General features: G+C 40.5%; 1 protein-coding gene across 1 annotated transcript; it reads left to right on the forward strand.

Moving 5' to 3' along the window:
- Nucleotides 1-1,595: 1,595 nt before the first annotated feature.
- LOC147638365 (auxin response factor 6-like) lies at nt 1,596-10,580 on the forward strand. The gene is made up of 15 exons (XM_086798295.1): nt 1,596-2,994; nt 4,471-4,583; nt 4,695-4,793; nt 5,676-5,732; nt 5,824-5,976; nt 6,090-6,174; nt 6,301-6,391; nt 6,486-6,653; nt 6,790-6,912; nt 6,993-7,068; nt 7,225-7,366; nt 7,674-8,888; nt 8,988-9,247; nt 9,343-9,533; nt 9,837-10,580. The coding sequence occupies exons 1-15, from the start codon at nt 2,988-2,990 to the stop codon at nt 9,988-9,990; spliced, it is 2,934 nt and encodes a 977-aa protein (XP_086654421.1). The 5' UTR covers nt 1,596-2,987; the 3' UTR covers nt 9,991-10,580.
- Nucleotides 10,581-22,142: the final 11,562 nt, after the last annotated feature.

Genomic DNA, 22,142 nt, shown 5'->3' on the forward strand with positions numbered 1-22,142 from the left:
TGCGACTATAATTCAGGGATGGTGGGTGATGCTAAAGTCAACATGGGCTATTGGAGGATGGTTGAATGTGCGAAAAAGAAGGAGAGGCTCAAACTGCAAGGAGGTGCATATGGAAAATGAGGGGATCGAGGTTAGGTGCCATCAATGGAGCTTAAAAGGTTAAATATCTATTGTAAAGTCCAACTCTTGGCCGCCCCTAGTCCTTTCGAGTTGTTTGTTGGTTTCCCAAGGAAAAAGACGCGAGCTACACACTTACAAACATTTTATTCTGACTCTTATTTTTGCAATGTGCATGCATGTGTGCCGCTCTCTTATAGTTTATATTGGTGATGAGAAATTGGGTGAGTGATGTCATTTCATGACTATCAAACTCTTAAACTTATATTTCAAGTGATGGTAGCATTTGACTTATTGATGTAAACTAGGGGAAATTATATAACTTGAGAGCTTTCCATGTGTCATTGGGCCTATAGAGATTGAAAGAATCATCAAAGATCTAGTACTTAAATGTCAATTTGGATTGAAGATAAGTGGCATAGTAGCAAGTGGTATAGCCACTTATCTTCAATCCGATATGCCACTTATCTTCAATCTGATATGCCACTTATTATCTCATGACTAAGCCCATAATCAGGTCCCCAAGAAGGGATCAATGGAGATGGGTCCTTTTTATGGCCACCTCCTTGGAAACAACTAGGTAGTAGCCCTTTTGCATGATGTACATAGTTTGCAAGTAGGTCCAATTGTGAGCCACCAACCCCTTTAGAAAATCAACATGGACGCCCCCTGAATGAAGAGGGGTTTGTACTTAGTAAAATTATTATTAATAAAACAGCTCTCTTGATGCAAGGTGGGGTATAAGGTAAAGGGGTATACATTTCATGCCGTGAAACATGCTCATACGTTTCATGTGTATGATTCTACTCTTATATGGACCTGCGAATGATATATGTATGGTAAATATGGTATGCTGCATGTATGATGTAGACTACAATCTTATTGGTCCCGCATCATAATGGTTTCAATAGGGGCCTACAATGAGTGGAAAAAGAAATTTCATTAATTAGTTGTTGGGTTCAATGAATGGTGAACACACACACATATATAATAAGTTGATGGCTTCAATGAATGGTGCGCGTGTGCTCGCGCGCGCGCGCACACACACACATTATAAATAATATAATCAGATAGAAGACAATTTTGCTTTAATTAATTGGAAACCCCGATTAATTTTAAAGGTTAAACCTAAGTTCAAGACATACAAGCTTGCATGTTCCTGCTGCCACAACCACGCCCCCTACCCGCCGCCCATCACCTCCACCCTCCATGAAAACCACCTGCTCCTCCTCCTGTGTAGCTTCCATGTACTCCTCGGCTTTTGGAAGAAAACCTCACGCAGGAACAATTGCTTCCATGCACTCATTGGCTTTTAGAAGAAAACATCCTGACCTCTCTCTGTAGGGCCTTGTCACCCCTTTAGCTCTCACGTGCGACGGGCGCGTGTGTCTTGTCCGCCAGATAACTGCGTCGGGTGGGTGTGTGTGTGAGAGAGAGAGAGAGAGAGAGAGAGAGAGTTGTATGCTCTTGTCCGTCAGAGCTAGAGAGAGAGCTAGAGAGAGAGTTGTATGCTCTTGTCCGTCAGAGCTAGAGAGAGAGCTAGAGAGAGAGAGAGTTGCATGATGATATTCTTTAGGTCTCCGTACGGTGCTTCCTTGACAAGTGTATCAATTGCCGTTAAGAAGCAATTTGGTTCGATAAAGCCTAAAATGGACAGATTTCAGCTAAAAGATAGGGATGAAAAAATTAAAATTTTAAGGGAATATTGACCAAAGCTTTGGGGTATGCATCATGAATGGCCATCATGGTGTTTTCACTGTTCTGGTCATGACTCATGGGAATTTGGCCTGATGGATCATGGCCCCATGGCTCATGCCATGTGGCATGGACAACCGGTGAGACGGTGGGGTCGACGGGCTACAGACGGTGGGCTTGTACCCGGCTCCCTGTTATCTCGTCAGCGCGGCGGAGTGTCTGCTTGTCTGCCTGTCTCCCTGTCTCCTACCCTCACTTTATCCTAAGACTTAAGTGTGATCCTTAATTGAGATTAGCAGGCCAAGTAGCTAGTAGCCTAGTAAGCATTCAGCACAGCAGCCCTCTTGTTTCCTTAACATTAGTGCATTTCTAACTACACGCCCTTTTTGTTTTCTTTTTTTACTATTTCTTTTTCCACCTTCCCCTTCATCATCCAAATCGTGCTGTGGCTTCCTTTTTCTTGTTTCTCTGAGCTCAATAGCCACACTCACAGTTACTGTGTGAAAATTACAGCCCCCCATCGCAGGCTTTTTTTCTGCACCATTTTCTTCTACACCCAGTTGGTCCCTTCCTTCTTCAAGCCCACCATAGCCAGCTCCGAGCAGACAGCTTCGCAGTCCCCACTTTCCCCAGCTGTGCTTCTCCATAGCCCGGTAAAAAACAAAGCTAGGATTTTATGATTTTTCCATAACCTGATAAGAAGTTGAACTCTGAATTGAGGCTTTGGCCAAAAGCCCAACTCTGATTCCAGGGTTTCGCCATAGCGTGGCGAAAGCTGAGCTCATATTCTAGGGTCTCCATATCACAGAACTGTCAAGGTTTTCTGCTCTACATAGATGAGGATTCTGGATTACCTGGAGCTACGCTTCTGGTCGTTGGGATTTTCTCATTGTCTGGGCTGATCGTTGCAGGAAAACACCAATTAGGGTTCAGGGTCTTTTTGGATTTTGAAGCTATGACTATGGTGGGTTTCTACTAAAGCAGGGTAGTCGATCTGCGTTTTCTCTGTACAAAGCAGGAAATTTCTGCTCACAGCAGATGGCCTGGATGGTTGGCTGTTAGGGTTTCCTCTGCAGGAAGTGAAATCTAACTATCAGGGGCACTAACTGGATGGACAGTAAAGCAGAGCTTTCGCGTGTTGACATCATCAACTTCACATAGTCAACGTGCAACCCATGGAAGGTAAACCCAATTTTCCATTTTGCTTCCGTTCTTTGTATTTTTGGGTTTGAAAAATGCTTCACCTGCGATAAAGATATAACTCAGCACTGTTTGAGTGGTCGTGTATTTTTGCATGAAATGAGAGAGAGAGAGAGAGAGAGGAGAGAGAGAGAGCGAGCTATTTTGACATCATAGCCAACCAGCGAATGATGCACACAACGATATCAGAAGTGCAAGGAATGGGACGTGAACCCAGGATCTCTCAATGAGGAGCCCATCTCTCTGTCTCTCGTGTGTGCACACACACACATACACACATACACACATGTGCGCCGTACACATCCACATGCGTGCATGCAGCCAAGGAACACACCTCCGAAAGCAAAATCAACTGTTCTAAGATCCAGTCTATGCATAAACTGACAGCTTGCTACATTTTCTGGGTTCAATATTTGGAGCGCATTGAAACGGATAGTAAGTGGATCTACTGTAAAGAAAATACTGGATGTAGTGAAAGATGGACATCATTTTTCGACCAGTTTTTTCATCCCCCTCGTCAGTTAAGTGTTTGAGCTTGTCACATGGGTATTCATACTCTCATCGTCCAACTTACAGATACTCCATACAAATAAAGTGTGCAGGAGCAGACCTTGCATTGTGTATCACCTTTCCAAGGTTATCTGCCAAGGATGAGCATACATCATAGGTCTTCTGCTAGACATGCAAACTTGGTTTTATCAGCTGCAGCACTAATCCTTCTTGATTGAAATGGTCCTATCTCAGGAAGCATGGAGACCTTGTTGTTCAGGGCAAAGTGATGTATGTGCTCGGAGACCCCTTGGAGGATTAACCTAATAAGGAGAGACGTGATGGATAAATAGCAGCAAACTGATGTGTAAGGAGACACTGCTCCTGTTGTGCCATGGAGTTCATGCATCAGTCTGAATTCTGGCAGTTACAGTGGGCAGCTCGAGAGAGAGCAGGTTGTGCTTGTCCATGGGAGGAGTTTACCTTTCCGGAATTAAGGAAATATAAACAAAAAGGGATTGCATGGTGATTCTAAGGTGGGTAGATTCGAGGCAGTTGAGTGGAGCTATAAAGTTTTGTACCAGTCTCTGGTATATGTTTGTGCCAGTGTGGAAGTCAAGGGACCATGAATCATGAATGAACAGAGATTTTTGGCCGATTTTGGTGGTGCTGTGAGTCCGGACTCCAGATCTGCAGGATCCTTTGCATGCGCTACAAGACCAAGGCGTCAAAGTCTCTGAGTGTACAGTGTGGATTTGAAACCTGCACACGTGTAGGATTGTTACATGCATAGACGCCTATTCTATATCCAATTTTCTGATTCTATAAATATTGTAAACCTGGCTCTACATTGCATGGCTAGAGATGCCACAAGGATATTGAGTCCTTTTGGCTTTATTATGCCTCTCTTGGTTTCAGAAGATTTTTGTGGTTTTTGAAAACTATAAAATGTGGGCTTTTATTTGGCAGGGGAGAGGAGGAGTGTCAATTCGGAGTTGTGGCATGCATGTGCTGGACCTTGTGTTTCGTTGCCATCCATTGGCAGTCTCGTGGTTTACTTGCCACAGGGTCACAGTGAGCAGGTTACTGGTCTTTATGGCAGTTGTGCTTGCAAGAAAAACACAATTTTTGAACTCTGACTTTTACAATTGAGTTTGAACCTATATTGTTGCTGCTTATGTTCCTTTGTTCAGGTGGCAGCTTCAACTTTGAAAGAAGTTGATGGGCACATCCCAAACTATCCAAACCTTCAATCTCAACTGGTTTGCCAGCTTCACAATGTTGCACTGCATGTAAGGTTTCACCTTCAAATACCTGTGTTGCGTGTCCAGAAGGCGAAGTTTTTAAAACTTTTTTTTGGAGTCTCATTTTAGCAAGCTCTATGATAGTATGTTACAAATCTTTTCAAGTGCACATCTGGTCATTGTAACACCCTCATGTAGAGATCAACTCCTGTCCAGAGGACCAAAAGCATGTGCACACATGCATAGAATACACAAGGAAAGCAGCTGCCGATGAACTGACCTACCATGGGCCTGATCCAGACCACCCGTGTGAGGAGAATAACGATGGGTGAATAAACCTGAGTGCGAGGTCTCCACATCATAGACTACCTTGAGTACTGATGGTGTCCCATACCACACCTAGTGAAAACCAGGGTGCTCGGCCTCCAGATCATAGACTACCTTGCCTGCAAATGAGTACTGATGGTGACCCATACCACACCTGGCAAAAGCCAGGGAGCTCGGCAATCTTATTTCCACGTCAGGTCCAGACCCACTCGCATATTGCAATAAACAATTATCTGCACACCCACTCACTTACAGGGTCCAAAAATTGTTGATAACCCTGCTTTCATACGACTATTGATTGATTCTCCAATAGCCAACTGTTAACCCAAGCTATACCTTGCATGAATATCAACCCTATCCTAGCCATTCCATGCCAAGACTAACAGTCAGCACTGCCTTTCTGAACTGCCAAAAGAGGAGAGGCGGGTTATGAGATTGGGGACCATTTTACTCGTGTGTCAGTGTGGGTTATGAGATTGGAGACCTTTTTACTTGTTTGTGCATGTGTGTGCATGCTCGCGTGGTTGTTGATGGTGCCTAGAGAGGTAAGGGGGATTATGATATTGTCAGAATTTTTCATATCCGACTGCACATATTTTTCAGGCGGATCTTGAGACTGACGAGGTTTTTGCACAAATGACATTACAGCCTGTGAATGAAGTAAGTATACCTCTGTTGGTTTGGTGCACTCTAACATGAAAACAGCAATGGAAGTGTAGGCTTTGCTGAACTTTTCATTTGGTGCGTGCAGCAAGAAAAAGAGCTATTTCTTCCCCCTGATGTGGGCACACAAAACCGACAGCCAAATGATTTTTTCTGTAAGACTTTGACTGCCAGTGACACCAGCACCCATGGAGGTTTCTCTGTTCCAAGGCGAGCTGCAGAGAAAGTATTTCCTCCTCTTGTAAGCACTTCACCATATCAGTGTCTCTTGCCTAAGTGTTACCATCTTCATGCTTCGTTTGTGTGGCGTCTTGTCCCACATAATGTAAAAGACAAGGTTCTTTTCTGCATCAGGACTTCAACAAACAGCCTCCAGCTCAAGAGCTTCGGGCCAAGGATTTGCATGATAATGTGTGGACTTTTCGGCACATATATCGAGGTCGATTAGTATGCATATCTGCTGATCTTGCTGTACTGCATCTCTCTTTAGTAGCATTGTTTTCTCAGTGCTGAGCTTCTTCTTTACAGAGGATGTGTCCCTAAAACAACTCAACTAACTTGATAGGTCAACCAAAGAGGCATCTCCTTACCACAGGATGGAGTGTGTTTGTCAGTGCTAAGCGTCTTGTAGCAGGTGATTCAGTGCTATTTATCAGGTAATAATCTGAGGTTTTGGCAAGGGCTGAGGGGATGCTAGATCCATGGACTGCTTAGATATGAATGTATTTGTGTCTTAAACTAATGCTGCAGAGATGATAAAGGACAACTGCTCCTAGGGATCCGTCGGGCCACTAGTAGGCAGCAGAGTGTGATGCCATCTTCTGTGCTTTCGAGTGACAGCATGCACATAGGGGTGCTTGCGGCTGCCGCCCATGCTGCTGCTACTAGTAGTCGCTTCCAAGTATTCTACAACCCAAGGTTTGCCAAAACCTTTCCACTTTTGCTGAAAGCTTTTGACCTCTGTAATTGTTGCTGTGTGCTCCTCCTTTGCTGTGTGCTCAAGTCAGTTTCTAAACCTTTAGAAGTTGCCCCCTTTTTCGTTGCGGTTTTCCAGGACGAGCCCATCGGAGTTTGTGATCCCATTGTCAAAATATAGGAAGGCAGTTCACTTCACCCAAGTATCCGTAGGGATGCGCTTCCGGATGGTCTTTGAAACTGAGGAGTCAACGTTGCGAAGGTAATGCTATGTGGAATATCCTATCTTTATCTTGGATAGAATGGCTAGATTTTGCTTAGATGTTTCCTTTTTTTGAGCAGGTATATGGGCACTGTAACAGGAATCGGAGATCTAGATGGCAGCCGCTGGCCTGGTTCCAAATGGCGTAATCTTGAGGTATATATCAAGCAGGGCTAGGCCTGTTTAAACAGGCCTGATTTGGTTGTTTCTGGATGTAGATCAGTGCTACCATTTCTTGTGGCTGCTTTTTCCATTTGGCCTAGATAAGCACTTGAATGGAGCATGCTTGTGTGCATGGTTGACCTTGAGCAGGTTGGCTGGGATGAGTCAAGTGCTGGTGAAAGGCCTCGTCGAGTATCCCTTTGGGAGATTGAGCCTGTGTCCACTCCATTTCTCATGTGTCCTCCTCTGTTTGCTTTGAGACCGAAACGCCCACTGCATCCTGGTCTATTTGGTAAATTCTCCAGGCTGGTTTATAAGATTCTTTAGGCTGGATACATACAACTCCTTGTTCAGGGGCTTGGATGAGCAAGATTACCTTTCCAAGTCTGGTGGTCATGAGGCATTCCTCCCACAGGCAGGGGCCTTTATGTGTTACCAGCCTTCCTTACAATAAGGATTTAGTTTTAATCTACTTTTGTAGATTAAAACCAACCTTACTAAGAGGATCTGGTATATTAATCTACTTTTGTACATGGAGATGGCCTCTCTTTTGTACCAACTATTTTACAATATATAACATGTCTTTATTGAATTCTCAGGGGATGAGAGTGACCTAGAGGGAAGCATGAAAAGGTGCCTGACATGGCTTCGAGGGGAGAATAGCAGCAGCAGGGACACGTTTCAAAGCCTAGGTGGAGACTCATCATGGATGCAGTTCCAACCACGAGCAGAATTAGCTAAACCGGATATATATGACACAGTAGGTGCAGCTGCTCTTCAGGAGTTGAGGACTCTAGATGCATCCAAGGTGCTGCAGCAACTGCCACCACAAGGGCAGTTGAGATTGCTGCAACAGCAGCAGCAATCCTTGCAGCAGCAGGAGCCACAGCAGTCACACATTCTATGGTCACAGGTTAATGTCCATCAGCAACAGTTTTTTCAAAACCACCACCACCACCACCAGCAGCTGCTGCCATCGCTCCCACCACCATCATTGCCACCAACTCAATCACAATCACAGATAATATCATATTCACAGCCACTTCCAGTTCCTCTAACAACTCCATTAACAATACCACAGCCATCTTTACCTGTACCATCAACACAGCCACATCTGGAGAGCCCTTTGACTCATCAACATCTCTATCCTGCTCAACTTCAGCAGCAGCAGTATCAGTCACAGTTAGTAATACAGACAACCTCACAAGGGCAGCCAGAGCAGTCCTTATCGCAGACACATCAGTCTTTACCATCACAAACACAACAGTCTTTATCACACGCACAGCAGCAAACCACACAGACGCCAGACATGCCTGCACATTTGTCACAGATGTTGTATAGTCAGTCGCAAACATCGCTCAACTTACCTGCAATCAGGTCATGCACGGGTTTTTCAGAATCAGAGTTGGGATTTACATCAGGAAGTGCAAGCTCATTTTCATTGCAAGGCATGCCAGGAAGAAATCAAGTGGGAAATTTTAATTCAGATGATAATGGGAAGCTCTCTAGTCTGTTACGAGCTAATCAAAACATGGTGCAGCTGCCACAGCAGCAGCAGCAGAATATTATGCAGCAACAGCACACTATTGAGCAGCCGCAGCCACAACAACAAAAGCAACATGCACAGGAGTTGTTGCCAGTGCTCTCTAGCCTACCACAGATAGAGACACAGCTTACAGGAAGCTGGTTTCCTTTCTCAAGGGAAGCCACTCAATGTGAATCACCAATGTTATCAAATATTCAAATAGGACAGTCTGATACATCATCATCTACGGTCACGTCGTGCTCATACTCACTTCCTCCTGAGTCTTTAGGTCAGAGTGCATGTCCACTCTTCCTCCTATAGTGATCTTGGTTTGTTTTTGTTGTTGTTTGGAGGATCTTCTAACATTATTGTTTTGGTGGGAAAACAGATAATTCTTTACTTCTGCCAACCACCACTGGGTCTTTTCAAACAAGATTTAGTAACATGAGCAAGGAGGTGCAGTGCAGGGCATTAAATGACACCATTATGGGATCCTTCTCGTCACCCTCTGGATCATTCACATCTGCGACACCTGATGGTGGTCGTATGAATGCGGGGATCATGACAAATGGAGTGCTAGAGGAGGCCATTTTGCCACATACTTGCAACTGGTCACAAGTGCCGGCCCCTGTCCGGACATTTACTAAGGTTTCACCTAGGAAATTTTGCAAGATTTTGTCTTTGAGGAACCCATTCCTAACTTAGGTTGTATCTGTGCTCAAAACAAGCAATGGTAATTGCAGGTTCACAAATCAGGGTCTGTTGGGAGGTCAATAGACCTTTCTAGGTTGAAGAGCTATGATGAGTTGCGACAGGAGCTAGCTCGGATGTTTAATATAGAAGGGCAACTAGAGGATCCTCAAAGATCATACTGGCAACTGGTGTTCGTGGATACCGATGGGGATATTCTACTGGTTGGAGACGACCCTTGGGAGTAAGTTGCTGCTTTCCTTCATGAATGCATTATGGGTGGTGAGATGAATATAATGGTTTAATCTGTTAATATGTACATATGTATGCATGTATGTGTTATGTATGTATGTATGTGTGTTTACATGGGTATGTGTGCATGTGCATAATATGCATGCATGCATGGGTGTATGCATGTATGTGTCCGTGACATGTGTATGTGGGTGAGTACATGGTCCACTGTAAACATGAAGAATATCAGACGTAGGGAAACAATTGAAAATAAAAGGTTTGATTTGGCTTTGATTGGATGGCTTTCTATGAGCAGCGAGTTTGTAAGTTGTGTCCGGGCTATTAAGATTCTGTCAACTGCACAAGTTCTTCAAATGAATCAGGAAAGCTTGGAGAAACTCAGCAGTCTTCCAATGCAGCAGCAGACAAGCAGCAGCTCTGAAGATTGCCAAGTTTGGAAGGACTCGTAACACACTCTTTAGAGGGATTGTACCTTGATCAATGAACAACATAAAAGCTGGCTGGCTGAAGGTAGCACTCCCACTGTTGTTAAGGCTCAGCTTCTCGACTTTGTTTGATGTGTAGGCTCAAAGGAGCTTCTTCGTCGCTGCCAGCTTTTGAAGCTTGAAAATTTTGAGCCTTTCAAGCTACACCATGGGTTCTCTCTCTAGCTGGTGGCCAATTGGCTCTAGCATGACTTACGAAGGCTTGTGGGTTTGTTTGCATGAGGTCAGTGCAAGCTTGTAAAGTATCGGGTGCCTTGGGCAGCTTGACAGGAGTGGGACGGACTTGCTTTGACTTGCAAGTACTGCTGGTGTGGGCTTAAATCTTCTGGAATCCATGGGCACTCATCAAATCTCTCTCTTGGTTTCTGACCAGAAGTTGGAGGAGGGTCTGGTGGGCTTGTTGTGTATCATATGTTGTGTTCAAAACTCTATATTTTGTGATGCTACTTGCCCTTATGCACACCGAGTTGAGACCAATGCTTTTGTAAAACTATGAACCAGTAAATGTAGTGCCGAATCTATCTTTAATTTACCACCTCAAATCTTTTATGTCCGATCTATTTCTTCCAAGTAGAATATGACAAGACATTTAATTTCTATCACTCACATGTTATGACAAAATAAAACATTGATCCGTATTATTAATGCACATTAATGATTTAATATTTTCATGAATGCAAGGCTTGTGCATGTGCATAGAACTCTTTGGTTGGGAGGTGAATGGTAAGGGAAATTTTCCTTGGACTGTTGATGTTGGTCTATCCCAAATGACTGGTTTATGCCAACCCTCGACGCGGAAATCTCTGCACATCAACGTCATGTATGTGTTCATGATGGTCTACAGAAATGATTCAGATCACTAATTCATCAAATATGACCAAACAGTCAACAGTTTATGATGATGCACAAGTCTTTGAAGAGTTTCAAGTCCTTGGGAATCAAGGCTCTTTCTTGAAGGGTAGCCCTTCATTTTAAAAAAGAAGAAGAGTAAGAGTCCACCATCACCCTTCTGTTAAAGAAGGCTAAAAATCTTGCTTGCCTTTCTACTGCAATGTTGCAAGGGAAGTGTCCTACATTCTACTACATTGACGTTCTATTGCATCGAATACTGTGAACATAATGTTAAATGATAATTACAAACTTCTCCACATTTTTTAGATTCCATTTTAGAATTATCATAATAAAAGATATACAAACATTTTCACATCGTCAAATTCTATAAAGGTAGACATTCAATATAAAAATAGGAGATATAACAATTGTCTTAAGTTGATGAAGAAAAACGGTTATTGAAGCAAACTATGTTCTTTGATTAGTGTAAATGGTTTTTTTGAAAGTATATATATCAAAGTCAACTTATAATAACTTCCAACAAAAATGTATTCCCATCATGACCAAGAGATTTTGAAGTGCAAATACATTTTGCTTGCCAATCAGTGAGGAGTGCAGGTATAACTTTCACTATAAGGGCCATTATTGACCTCGTGAGATAACCATCTCACGACATGCATTTGCAACACTTGGTAATGCTTCACATGTAAGGCATCATAAATAGCAAGTAGTCGATGAAGAGTGGAATCTCCTCCTCGACTTTAATCACAAATTAATCAACATGAACATACTCACCAAACTTTTCACATGCATCCTTCAATGTAAGATTTTCTCTATGTGCAATGCAATGTCCACCAACAAGATGGAGAACCACATGACGTGATTTAGTTGGGCAAACCTTCATGCACCCCAATCTAGAACTTGTACCATCTGACCAACAAGTTTTTGTTCATCAATATGTATAGTTGCAAAGAGTTGCTTTGCTCCTTCAAACATAGATTGAGCCTTGCTATCCCTTATTCGCAGTAATCGCACAAATCGAGTTTTACATGCACCAAAACCTCCATTGCAAATATAAGTGTAAAATATCAAATGTTTCTCATATTTCCTATCAATACTTTCATCCACCATGATTGAGAAGAAAGGGCTTTCACAAGTCTCTTGCCTCAGTTTCTCCCAATAAACTTGATACATTGTCTCAAGGAATTCCTTATCAGCTCTCGGATTAGTATAAGCTCATTATTCTATTGAAAGAGGCATATGAGGTGTTTGCATATATATATGCAAGTGGCATGCTTTCTCATACGACTCTATCGACATGTCATTTTAGACAACATGTCATAGTATTTGCATCACACTAATAATACGACTTTTCCCAATGTCAATCATCAAATCTATATGTTTCTCTATGAGCTTAGTAGGCATTTTAGCCTTCATTTTTACCCTTGCTATTGCCTTCTTATGGGCCTTGGAGTTACTATGCACCTCCAAAGCTTGTTTCTGGATGCTTGTGTTACCATCCAATATAGAGGGGTCATTTGCCTTTGCTTCAACACAAATTGTGCACTTAATATGTTCCTTTCTATTGGCATCAAGCTGAGGATATGCCCATGAATGCATTATTCTCCATGAAGGTAGGAAAGAATGTTCATAGCTAACTTTCATTTTCTTTGCATTATCTTCATACTCAATTACAAGAGAAGAAGGCTCCACATTCAAATCAAAGCTTAGATTAGGTTATGTTTCCCTTTCCCTTTAAGATGTTCCAAATGTCAAATGAAATGATAGTTGTTTTTTAATCCTTTTTAGGTCTATCCAATGTGGTCATGCCTAAAATCAACAAATACCATGAGTCACTCTTGAGCATAGTGAAAAAATTCGTTTTATTACAATGAGCAAGATAGTGCATAGTGAATCGGTGGTTATTGATAGATAATGGACGTACCTGAAACTAGGAAGTTGAATGCTTCAAAACTTGGGTAAGATCTCTAAATGTGGAGATCTTTGAGATCACCGGCGACTGTTGCTTCTCCTCCTACTGGGCACAACGTCGGTGGTTGGAGGCATGGAGGTGCCACACCTAGATGGCGGCCTTGGTGTTTGACAAGCTTTTACAAAGTAGTGAGTACCCTTCTTTGATAATTTTAAAGATAGGGTGCCATTTTACCTACAAAGGGCTTAACCGAAATCTACATTTTATTGGAAGTTTAATTTATTTTCCACCCTTATATGAAAGGTAAATGACCCTTATATGAAGGGTAAATGATTTTTATATTTATTTTCCACCCTTATATATGAAGGGTGGATGACCCTAAGAAGGGTTCTAAATTGAGCCTTGTTGGGAATCAAGATTGTTGTAAATAATCCTTGGGGTCATCAAACAACTAAAACTTACCAAGGGAGTTCTAATCCAAGAAGTCCAAACAAACCCATCTTGACAACACAAAGGCAATGTACACCTACACGGTATGTGTTCTTCCTACTCTTAAGTAAAGGCCTTTTCCCACCCAACGGTTCTGGGAATCTAGAGCAATAAATAATTGCCAACAAAAATTTTCCCACATTCTCATGTATAAAAAATTGAGGCAATATTGATGTGCTGGCCAAGTTTTGTACACTAATCTCAATTCCAATTGTACCAAATAGACGTAGATGACTAAATTACAATGCAATTTGGCACAATTAATTGGTTTGTTGGGAAAGTATTGTAAGAGGGTAAAACCATAGATGAAACATGCCATGCCATCTTAAAGGTATTGCTCACATCGTTAATGGCATGATGTGCTATTGAATACTATGAATGCATGATGTGCTATTGAATACTATGAATGGATAGGTATCTTCCACAATGAGGTTTCCCCCCAACTAGCCTTAGGCCAAAGATCATCATGTAGTTATTTTTTTGCAGTTCCCTAGGTGATTTTTTATCTACCGCCGCCGCTGAGAAAGCATCTTGTGGGGTTTTGAACCCATGACCTCCTAGTCCTAGACAAACATCTTTACCACTTGAGTTATCACCTCATTGGCTCCACAATAAAGTTCTTAGCTAACTTTGCCAAGATAGGATTTAATGCAACTTTGCCACATAAGTATTAAACACAACTTTTCTATGGGTGCACTAAATTAACTATGACTTGTTAAATCAAAAAAAATTGTGATATAATGTATGAACATTATAAATTCAAACAATGAAGATATTCTCACATATATTGCAAATGCTGGTGATACGACACAAGATTAGCGCGGTGCCTTACATGCAAGGTTGCTTTTTGACGAGTGTCGGGTCCGCTTTTTGGGCATTTTGCTCGTAAATGCAGCCACTAATTTTTAGTGATCATAAAAAAATAAGATAAAATATTAAAATACAGGCACTATTTATACTGAACATGTCATTTTGAAGAGCTACCGAGCCCATCAAAAATCATCCTTGCTTATTTGATCTATCTACAACCTATCTATGAAACAACAAACGAGGAGTTGATAAGGTTGTTGTATCACCATGTGTGCATAAGGTTGGTGGTGGTAGCATTTATATTACCCTTGCCTTGATGTGACGGCCATATATGTGGCGTATGAGAGATGACCTCCTATTGGGACCCTGTGTTTCTCTCTCTCTCTCTCTCTCTCTCTCATGTCTTAGGCCCTAGCTCTCGTGGCAGGTGAGCAGGTGCGCAAGTGCTCCTCCCCCCCTTCTCTCTCTCTCTCTCTCTCTCTCACACACACACACACACACACACATGCACACACGCACACACACACATGCGCGCACGCGTGCACACACACACACACACACACACACACACACACACACACACACACACACACACACAGAGTTCATGCAAGAGCAGTTTGCACGCTATGGGAATGGAAAGCAAGCATGAGAAGGACCTTCAATGACTATGAGGGAGTAGACGGGTAGGAGATGGTGATGATGATGATATTAACATCCTCGGGAGAGAAACATGCATAAGGAGGGACTTTAGAGCAAGGGGGCATGTCCCCCCTCTCTCTTTGTTACCGAGAAACAGGTCTAAGGAGGGCTGGGTGAGATAATTGATGAGTATTTGAATTAAATCAATTTTGAAAGTTTTCTTTTAATTCTATGACAGTGGTATTAGAGCTAGATCTACTAAGATGGGGATACAAATTAAAAGTTAAAAAGCTTAATTCAAAGGTTTTTGGAAGGGTTGCTTCTATTAACCAAGGGGCAAAGACCAAAGGTTAAGGGGAGGGTGGCAAATCACTTTGCACAAAGCCACAAAACCACTTTCTTCATGAAAAGCGGTTTTCCCAAATTCTTAGCCTCTTTTTGATCCATCCGTATGGATGAAACCTACAATTGAAAGAGAATTCGGCTTAGCTTTTGGATTGCTAAACCACTGATACAGAGAATAATCCATAATGGAGAGTGCTTAAACTTTTACAAGTCAATTACTTTGAGAATTCTTTAATCACTTTTGAGAATTACTTTAATCACTTTTGCACCCTAGATTTATTTTAAACTTTTACAAGTCAATTACTTTGAGAATTCTTCAATCACTTTTGCACGCTAGATTTATTTTAGGAAAGAAAAGGAAAAGCTAGACTAATTGGATTGAATCCAAGCTTCGAATAGGAACCAAAAGAAACAAATAATTTTTTCTCTCTCTCCCTCATGGCGGCAACCACGAATTCCTCTAAATCCTTCTCTTCCCACAAAAATGCTGGCACGGATTTTCGAGAGAAGAGGAGAAATAAATTTTATTTATTTTAGAGCTTAATAAAGCTTTGTGTTAATAAAACTTTGATAAAGATTTAAAAGGATAGAGCTTTATAACTTTAAAAAAAAGCTTTGTAATACAATTCTTCTTCTCCCTTGTGGCGCTACCCGGCTCGATTAATTGCCATAATTAGACAGCTTTATGTTAGGCTTAGTTAAAGCTTAACTCACACACACACACACACACAGACACACACACACACACACACACACACACACACACACATCATATATATATATACATACATACATACATACATACATATATATATATATATATATATATACACACACACACACACACACACACACACACACACACACACACATATATGTATGTATGTATGTATGTATGTATATATATATATATATGTATGTATGTATGCATGTATATATATATATGTATGTATGTATGTATATGTATATATATATATATATATATATATATATATATATATATAGATGTATGTATGTATGTATATATATATGTATGTATGTATGTATGTATATAAGTCTCATGCTCTTTCTCATGAGTTCTACAAGAAAGCTTCTATTTAAGAGCTTTAATTTTTCCTTTAAAAAGGGACGAGAGAGCTTATTACTATAAGCTTCAAAAAGCTTAAACCTAATATATAAATATAAATATAAATATAAATATATACATAAATATAAATATATACATAAATATAAATATAAATATATACCTTATGTATTACGAAAAGGAAAAAAGGTTTATATTTTTGTAACTCCAAAAATTTTCATTGGCCCAAAGAACAAGGAAAAGAAAGCTTTGGTGAAAAGATTTAAACCTTAAAAAAAAAGCTTTAACTTTTGGGAGTAAGACCTTAGATCATAAAGCCCAAAATCTTTCATGGAATGACCATCGAAGGGTTCGACAAGTAGTCTAGTGAAGCCTACACCAAACTTATAAATTATCCATTATATAAACGTTAAAAAGCTTATTACTCTCATCCTCATAAAGAAACATTTTTAAACTTTATCTTAAGATCCCTCAAACCACCTCATCCCCTAACTCAATTAAACTGACCATCTATATGTTTTATTCTTTTCTTTATTTTATTAATTTTCAGTACCTTCCAACTATGTTCAATAGCAAAGCATAGCGTATAAAAAGAGGTAGTTTAAAATTATGCTTCTTGTTCAATTGTTTAATTTTTTCTTGATTGAATATTATGGAGGTATTTAAGAGAACCTTACCTAGAATTTTAGATAAAATACATTTGTTCACAAGCTTCTTTGTCTTGTAAAGTTCTACTACCTTGGCTTGAAGTCATCATCGACAAAATGGCTGGTCACCGACCACTCTTAGTGGCCCTCAGAGAGACTTTTGAACCACATATCTATCATTTAGTTGAGAAACTCATCGACCGTGTGCCTTCCCCATGGCCCTTCCTTGAGGGATGGATTTCTATTACCCTATGGGCACGAGGAATCGTTTGGGACTCAACAACGAAAGTTGTGGATTTCGACATCACGATAGTGACCCATAATACCTTTCCTGACGCCTTACCTAAACTGTACATTCTATATTTTTTTGACATGGTATTTGAAATTCGTATCCACCTACCCAACTTTTTGGAAGTATTTCTGATAGCAGCTATCACAAACCTTATGAACACTTTTCCTCGTCATCATTTTAGATTGTTTAAGCAGGGCTCTTGGCACCCTTGGTCCTAGACAAAAGATGTACTTAAATTTATTTTGTTTTGAATTATAGACTCTAGCAATTGTGTTCTTTCCTTTCATTTCTTTTATAATCTAGATTGTTAAAATTGTTATTAGTTTACCATTGTATTTAAATTTCAATAGTACTCAACCCTCTAAACTCTCCAACTGAAACAAAAATTAATTGTACAACATCGCAGACCACTCAACAAGTCCTCATATCAGAAATTTTATGTTTATAGAATTATGACTCGATCATTACCTCACGATCCTCACCCAGCTTCAGAGCTCTTACGACTCATGACACAATGTACCCGCTTAGCATATTTGTTTAAACGAAATCGTGCTATATTTCAATAATTGCTACGTATATTCAACAACCGACAGACAAATGGTCAAAGATCTGGACGTATGATCACGAAGAATGTTTTGTTTTCATACCCATTGGCAACACTGCAATTTTTACTCCAAACATACGCTTTTGTCACCTTTTGGAGTGGACCGACATCATTCGTGGATATAGTCTAGAAGATGATTCGTGGATATCAGATGAAGAGTTTATGAGTCGACTCCGTTACCTTAGAACTAGATTACCTCCTGAGAAAATGATTGTACCCGACCACACCCGCATCATTAGAAAAATGTAAATATCGTCCAACTTCTCGTATTCATTTTTCTTGTTATTTTATTTTCGTTGTCAAATAACTTTTTGTCTCAGGGTTGGTATCCCTTTATCTTCATGCCCATAGTCAATTTATCTTTTTTTTAAATCATAGTAAATTTCTCCATTTTTTCATAATTTTAATCATCACTAGCAAATTAAAATGTCACATATGCTTATGATATTTGTATCCTTTTTAATGATGTATCTTGTAGTAAAGCTATCTGACACTTACAAGTAAGTAGCTATCCTCCATAACTTGGTAAATAATTCTTTCAATATCTCTATGTAAGTTTTATCTTTCAGACAGTGATTCAAACACCTTCCAAGTAAGTTTCTCATTTCTATTCTACAATAATGATCATGTTTAAATAATTATGCGTAGAATTTCAAACCATACAACTATAAGTTCTATTTCTTATAAAGTTGTAATTTAGTATAACCCTAGTTACGTTTGGAAGAATAATTATATTTCAATCCATTCGCATTGCTTTCTCATTTTTCTCAATGTAGAACATCATTACAATCAAATATATAAAAGGTAAGACTCTCTTACACTTAACTAAATCTTATGATTGCTTAGTTTATATTTATTATTCAAGTTTATTTTAACTTCAAATGCAAATTAATCTTTCATCATCTAGACTTGTTTACTTAATCAAGATTGTTAGAATTGTTACTAGTCATTCATATTTAATTTTTGCTTAAACTTTTGATGTATCAATTTTATCCACTCTTCATTTATAATCTCACATCTTCTTAAACAACTTTTCAACTCAAGGTTAGTATTTCCTATCCTTATATCCATAATCAATTTATCTTTTATTCTTATGATGTTAAGTTTCTCATGAGATTTTGTTTAATAACTTTATATACCCCATAGAAGTAATAACGATTCACATCTGTTTCGAGTGTTAATATTGTTTTTGACAGAATGGCAATTTGTTGCAAAGTAAATGCTATTGCAAGAATGTGATTTGCCCAAGTGAACGGGCATAGTGGGGGAGGATAACATTAGGCTCATATCAAGTGCCTACATAGAGTGCTTGCAAGAGTTGCAGGCAAGTGGTCATCCAAATAGAAGGATGGCTTGCAGAAGGAGAGAATGCTGATGAGCAGTCAGTTTGGTTGGAGAACAGTAAAGAAAGTTTCTCACAGTAAAGTCGTGTGGCTATAACAAACACCAAGCATTGTTATAGAAGGAGCTTGTGCGGGCTCACAAGAAGTTCAAGCAAAGCAGTGCTTGAGGGAATAGTAGTAACAATTAGGGGTGGCAACTTTAACCAGATAGAAGAAAATCTGTGTGCTTGGAGTGGAACTGAAAAAAGGTTATAGCAACATGTAGTAGTGCAGGAGACGAATTGAAAAGCTGCAGCAAATGGCATTGGAGTAATTGAAGGCAATCTATGGCGGTGAGCATTAGTGAAGCTTGCCATAGAAGCTTCAAAGGGGAACTCAAAAAACAGTAGGTGCTGGCAGTTGGCCGTGTAAAGAGGGGTAAAGCATATCAGTTCAGAAGAGCAAAGGTTGGAGAAGAGTGTAGCCATGTTAGCTCAGAGAGATTTGGCTATGGTGATCAGTGGTTTATGCAGGGAGTAGAAGGACTTTGACAAATTTTGAGGTCGCCATTGAACCTACAAATCGTGCGGGTAGAGAATGAAGAAGGAGACGACCTAGGTGGAGCCCAAAAACTGCAAATAGTAGGGCCATTAAAATCTTGTGGCCAGCTACATGCAGGCCAGAGGAAGCGGACGTCCGATAATATGGACCGTTATAGAAGAGTAAAGCTGCAAGAAAGAAACGGCCAAAGTTGGCCGCATCAACAGCAGAATAGCTGTGGCTTGTGAAGGACGAGGAGGCCCGCGCGATCCCAAGAAGTGTAGGCGCAGCAGGGACCAGGCGCGTTGAAGGTGTGGGCAACGCAGCAGTGCGTTTGCAGGTCCCAAAGGTGCAAGCTATGGCAACATAAAGCTAGTGAAGAGCAGGTTTATGAGGATGATGATGGGCGCTACGACAACCCCATATGGTTGGATGATGACAATGAGGAGGATGCATGTAGTGTATATGGGACAATACACCCAAAATGACACCAGAGGAGATATTGGAGTTTAGCTTGGGACCTGTTTGAAAAGCTAAAAGCTATTGGCCTAGAGATTGAATGGAAGATCACAAATGATGGTGAGATAAAAATTACAAAAGGTTACAATATCTTATGTGATTTAGATCCATGTGATGACAAAAGTGAAAAAGAGGCATGTGAAATTAATGGTCATGATAGTCACAGTGACATGATAGATGGATGATGTTACATGTGATGATATGTTTGACATTGATGTAGTACATGATAATGCATGTGATAATGTAAGCCAAACAGATGATGTGTCTTTTGATGCAAATACACAACGCAAAATAGAGATCCACAAGTTAGAACAAGAGCTAGTCATGCTCTTGTCCTCATGGCTTGAGAGCAAGCCCAAGTCACCATCACTTGGCAATGGTGTAGCAGATGACATCGAGTTTGAGCAAAGACCCTTGAAGGGGGAAATACCCTCAACATTTGGTAGCGCGACATCGACATCGACATCCCTCATTTACCCCTCATCATTGTATTATCATCTCTTATTGTCAAAGAGATGCATTTATGTTGTGTACCCATTTCCAACACATGAAAATGTAAATGAGTATGGCCGCACAGGTGTAGGTTAAGAGGGGGTTACTAGATTTTAGAAATAAACCTTGAATTTCAAGGGGGGTGTTGAAATAGGAAATTCAAGTGTGTGGTGGATTTAATAATTCTAGCCTAAGGTATGAGTATCCAGTAGGATAATGCCACATGGCATATGGCTCTTATGCATGAGCCTCATCTTGTATATATATGAGTGATATCTCTTTGTATTGTGTGAGAGAGCTCACCACTTTAGGTGAGAGTAATTACTAATCTATGATATTTTGGTTGCCACACATTGTGTATCTGTCTCTCTCTCTCCCTCCTCTCTCTATCTTGTCTATGGTTCATGTGTGTGTGTGTATGAGAGCATACCATGTTGAAAACATGGATCCTCCCACTTCCCGGGAGGTCACCCATCCCAGTTGTGTTCCTGCACAAGCGCGCTTAACTGAGGTGTTCCACAAATTGGTCTAGCCATCCAGACCCCAAAACCTTAAGGTGTTAAGTGACCTCCAATAATCCAATTTGTAGAAACCTCAACTTGCCAAGATTCAAACCCAGTCTCACCACGTGAGCTGGTTCTCTCTAGAAGTGTGGATTACAACTCCAACACCCCCCCTCAAGCCACACTTTTGGTTGAGGTCTTAGCTTCCAACATCACAACTTGGGCTCTCATACCATGAAAATAAATATGGGGGAGATAGACTGGAACTCATTAGCTCTCATACACACACACCATAACACCTGCATGAACCATAGACAAGATAGAGAGAGGAGGAAGAGAGAGATACACAATGTGTGGCAACCATAATATCATAGATTAATCTCACCTAAAGTGGTGAGAGCTCTCACACAATACAAAGAGATATCACTCATATATATACAAGACGAGGCTCATGCATAAGAGCCATATGCCATGTGGCATTATCCTACTGGATACTCATACCTTAGGCTAGAATTATTAAATCCACCACACACTTGAATTTCCTATTTCAACAGCCAACAATAGTTTGAATCAAAAAGCTCCAGAAGAGATGCACTGATGCTCACGAAATCGTCAAAAAACCTAGTTGTGGTCCAGCTTTCATGGAACCTTGAAGGGGATAAGATAGGGATTAAGATGTGATCAACACCATATTGGTTCTTATGGTGCAAGATGATGACTGAGGAGATTGGAATGATTCCCAATCTCCGAGGACCTTGGAGCTCTGATACCAACTTGAAATTAGAGGTGTGAGCATGAACAAATGAGAGGGGAAGAAGCTATGGTGGATAGAAGGTGAGGAATTCCATGATTTAGTGCATGAGTAGTAGGAGATTAGTGTACTAATCACCTTGTGAGTGCATAATCAAGGAACCACGACTTGGATAAGGCAAAGTGGTGTTCTACATTCATTTCAAAGTGGCTCTAATATAGCCAAGGCTTACCATAAGGTGTGGACACAAGTCATGCCACCTCAACATCACAATATCTCAAATATCTCATCTCCACTAGAGCCTGTTCACACACA

This window comes from Cibotium barometz, chromosome 5, assembly GCF_041138505.1.
Source record: "Cibotium barometz isolate CiBa-2024 chromosome 5, ASM4113850v1, whole genome shotgun sequence".
Lineage (NCBI taxonomy): Eukaryota > Viridiplantae > Streptophyta > Polypodiopsida > Cyatheales > Cibotiaceae > Cibotium > Cibotium barometz.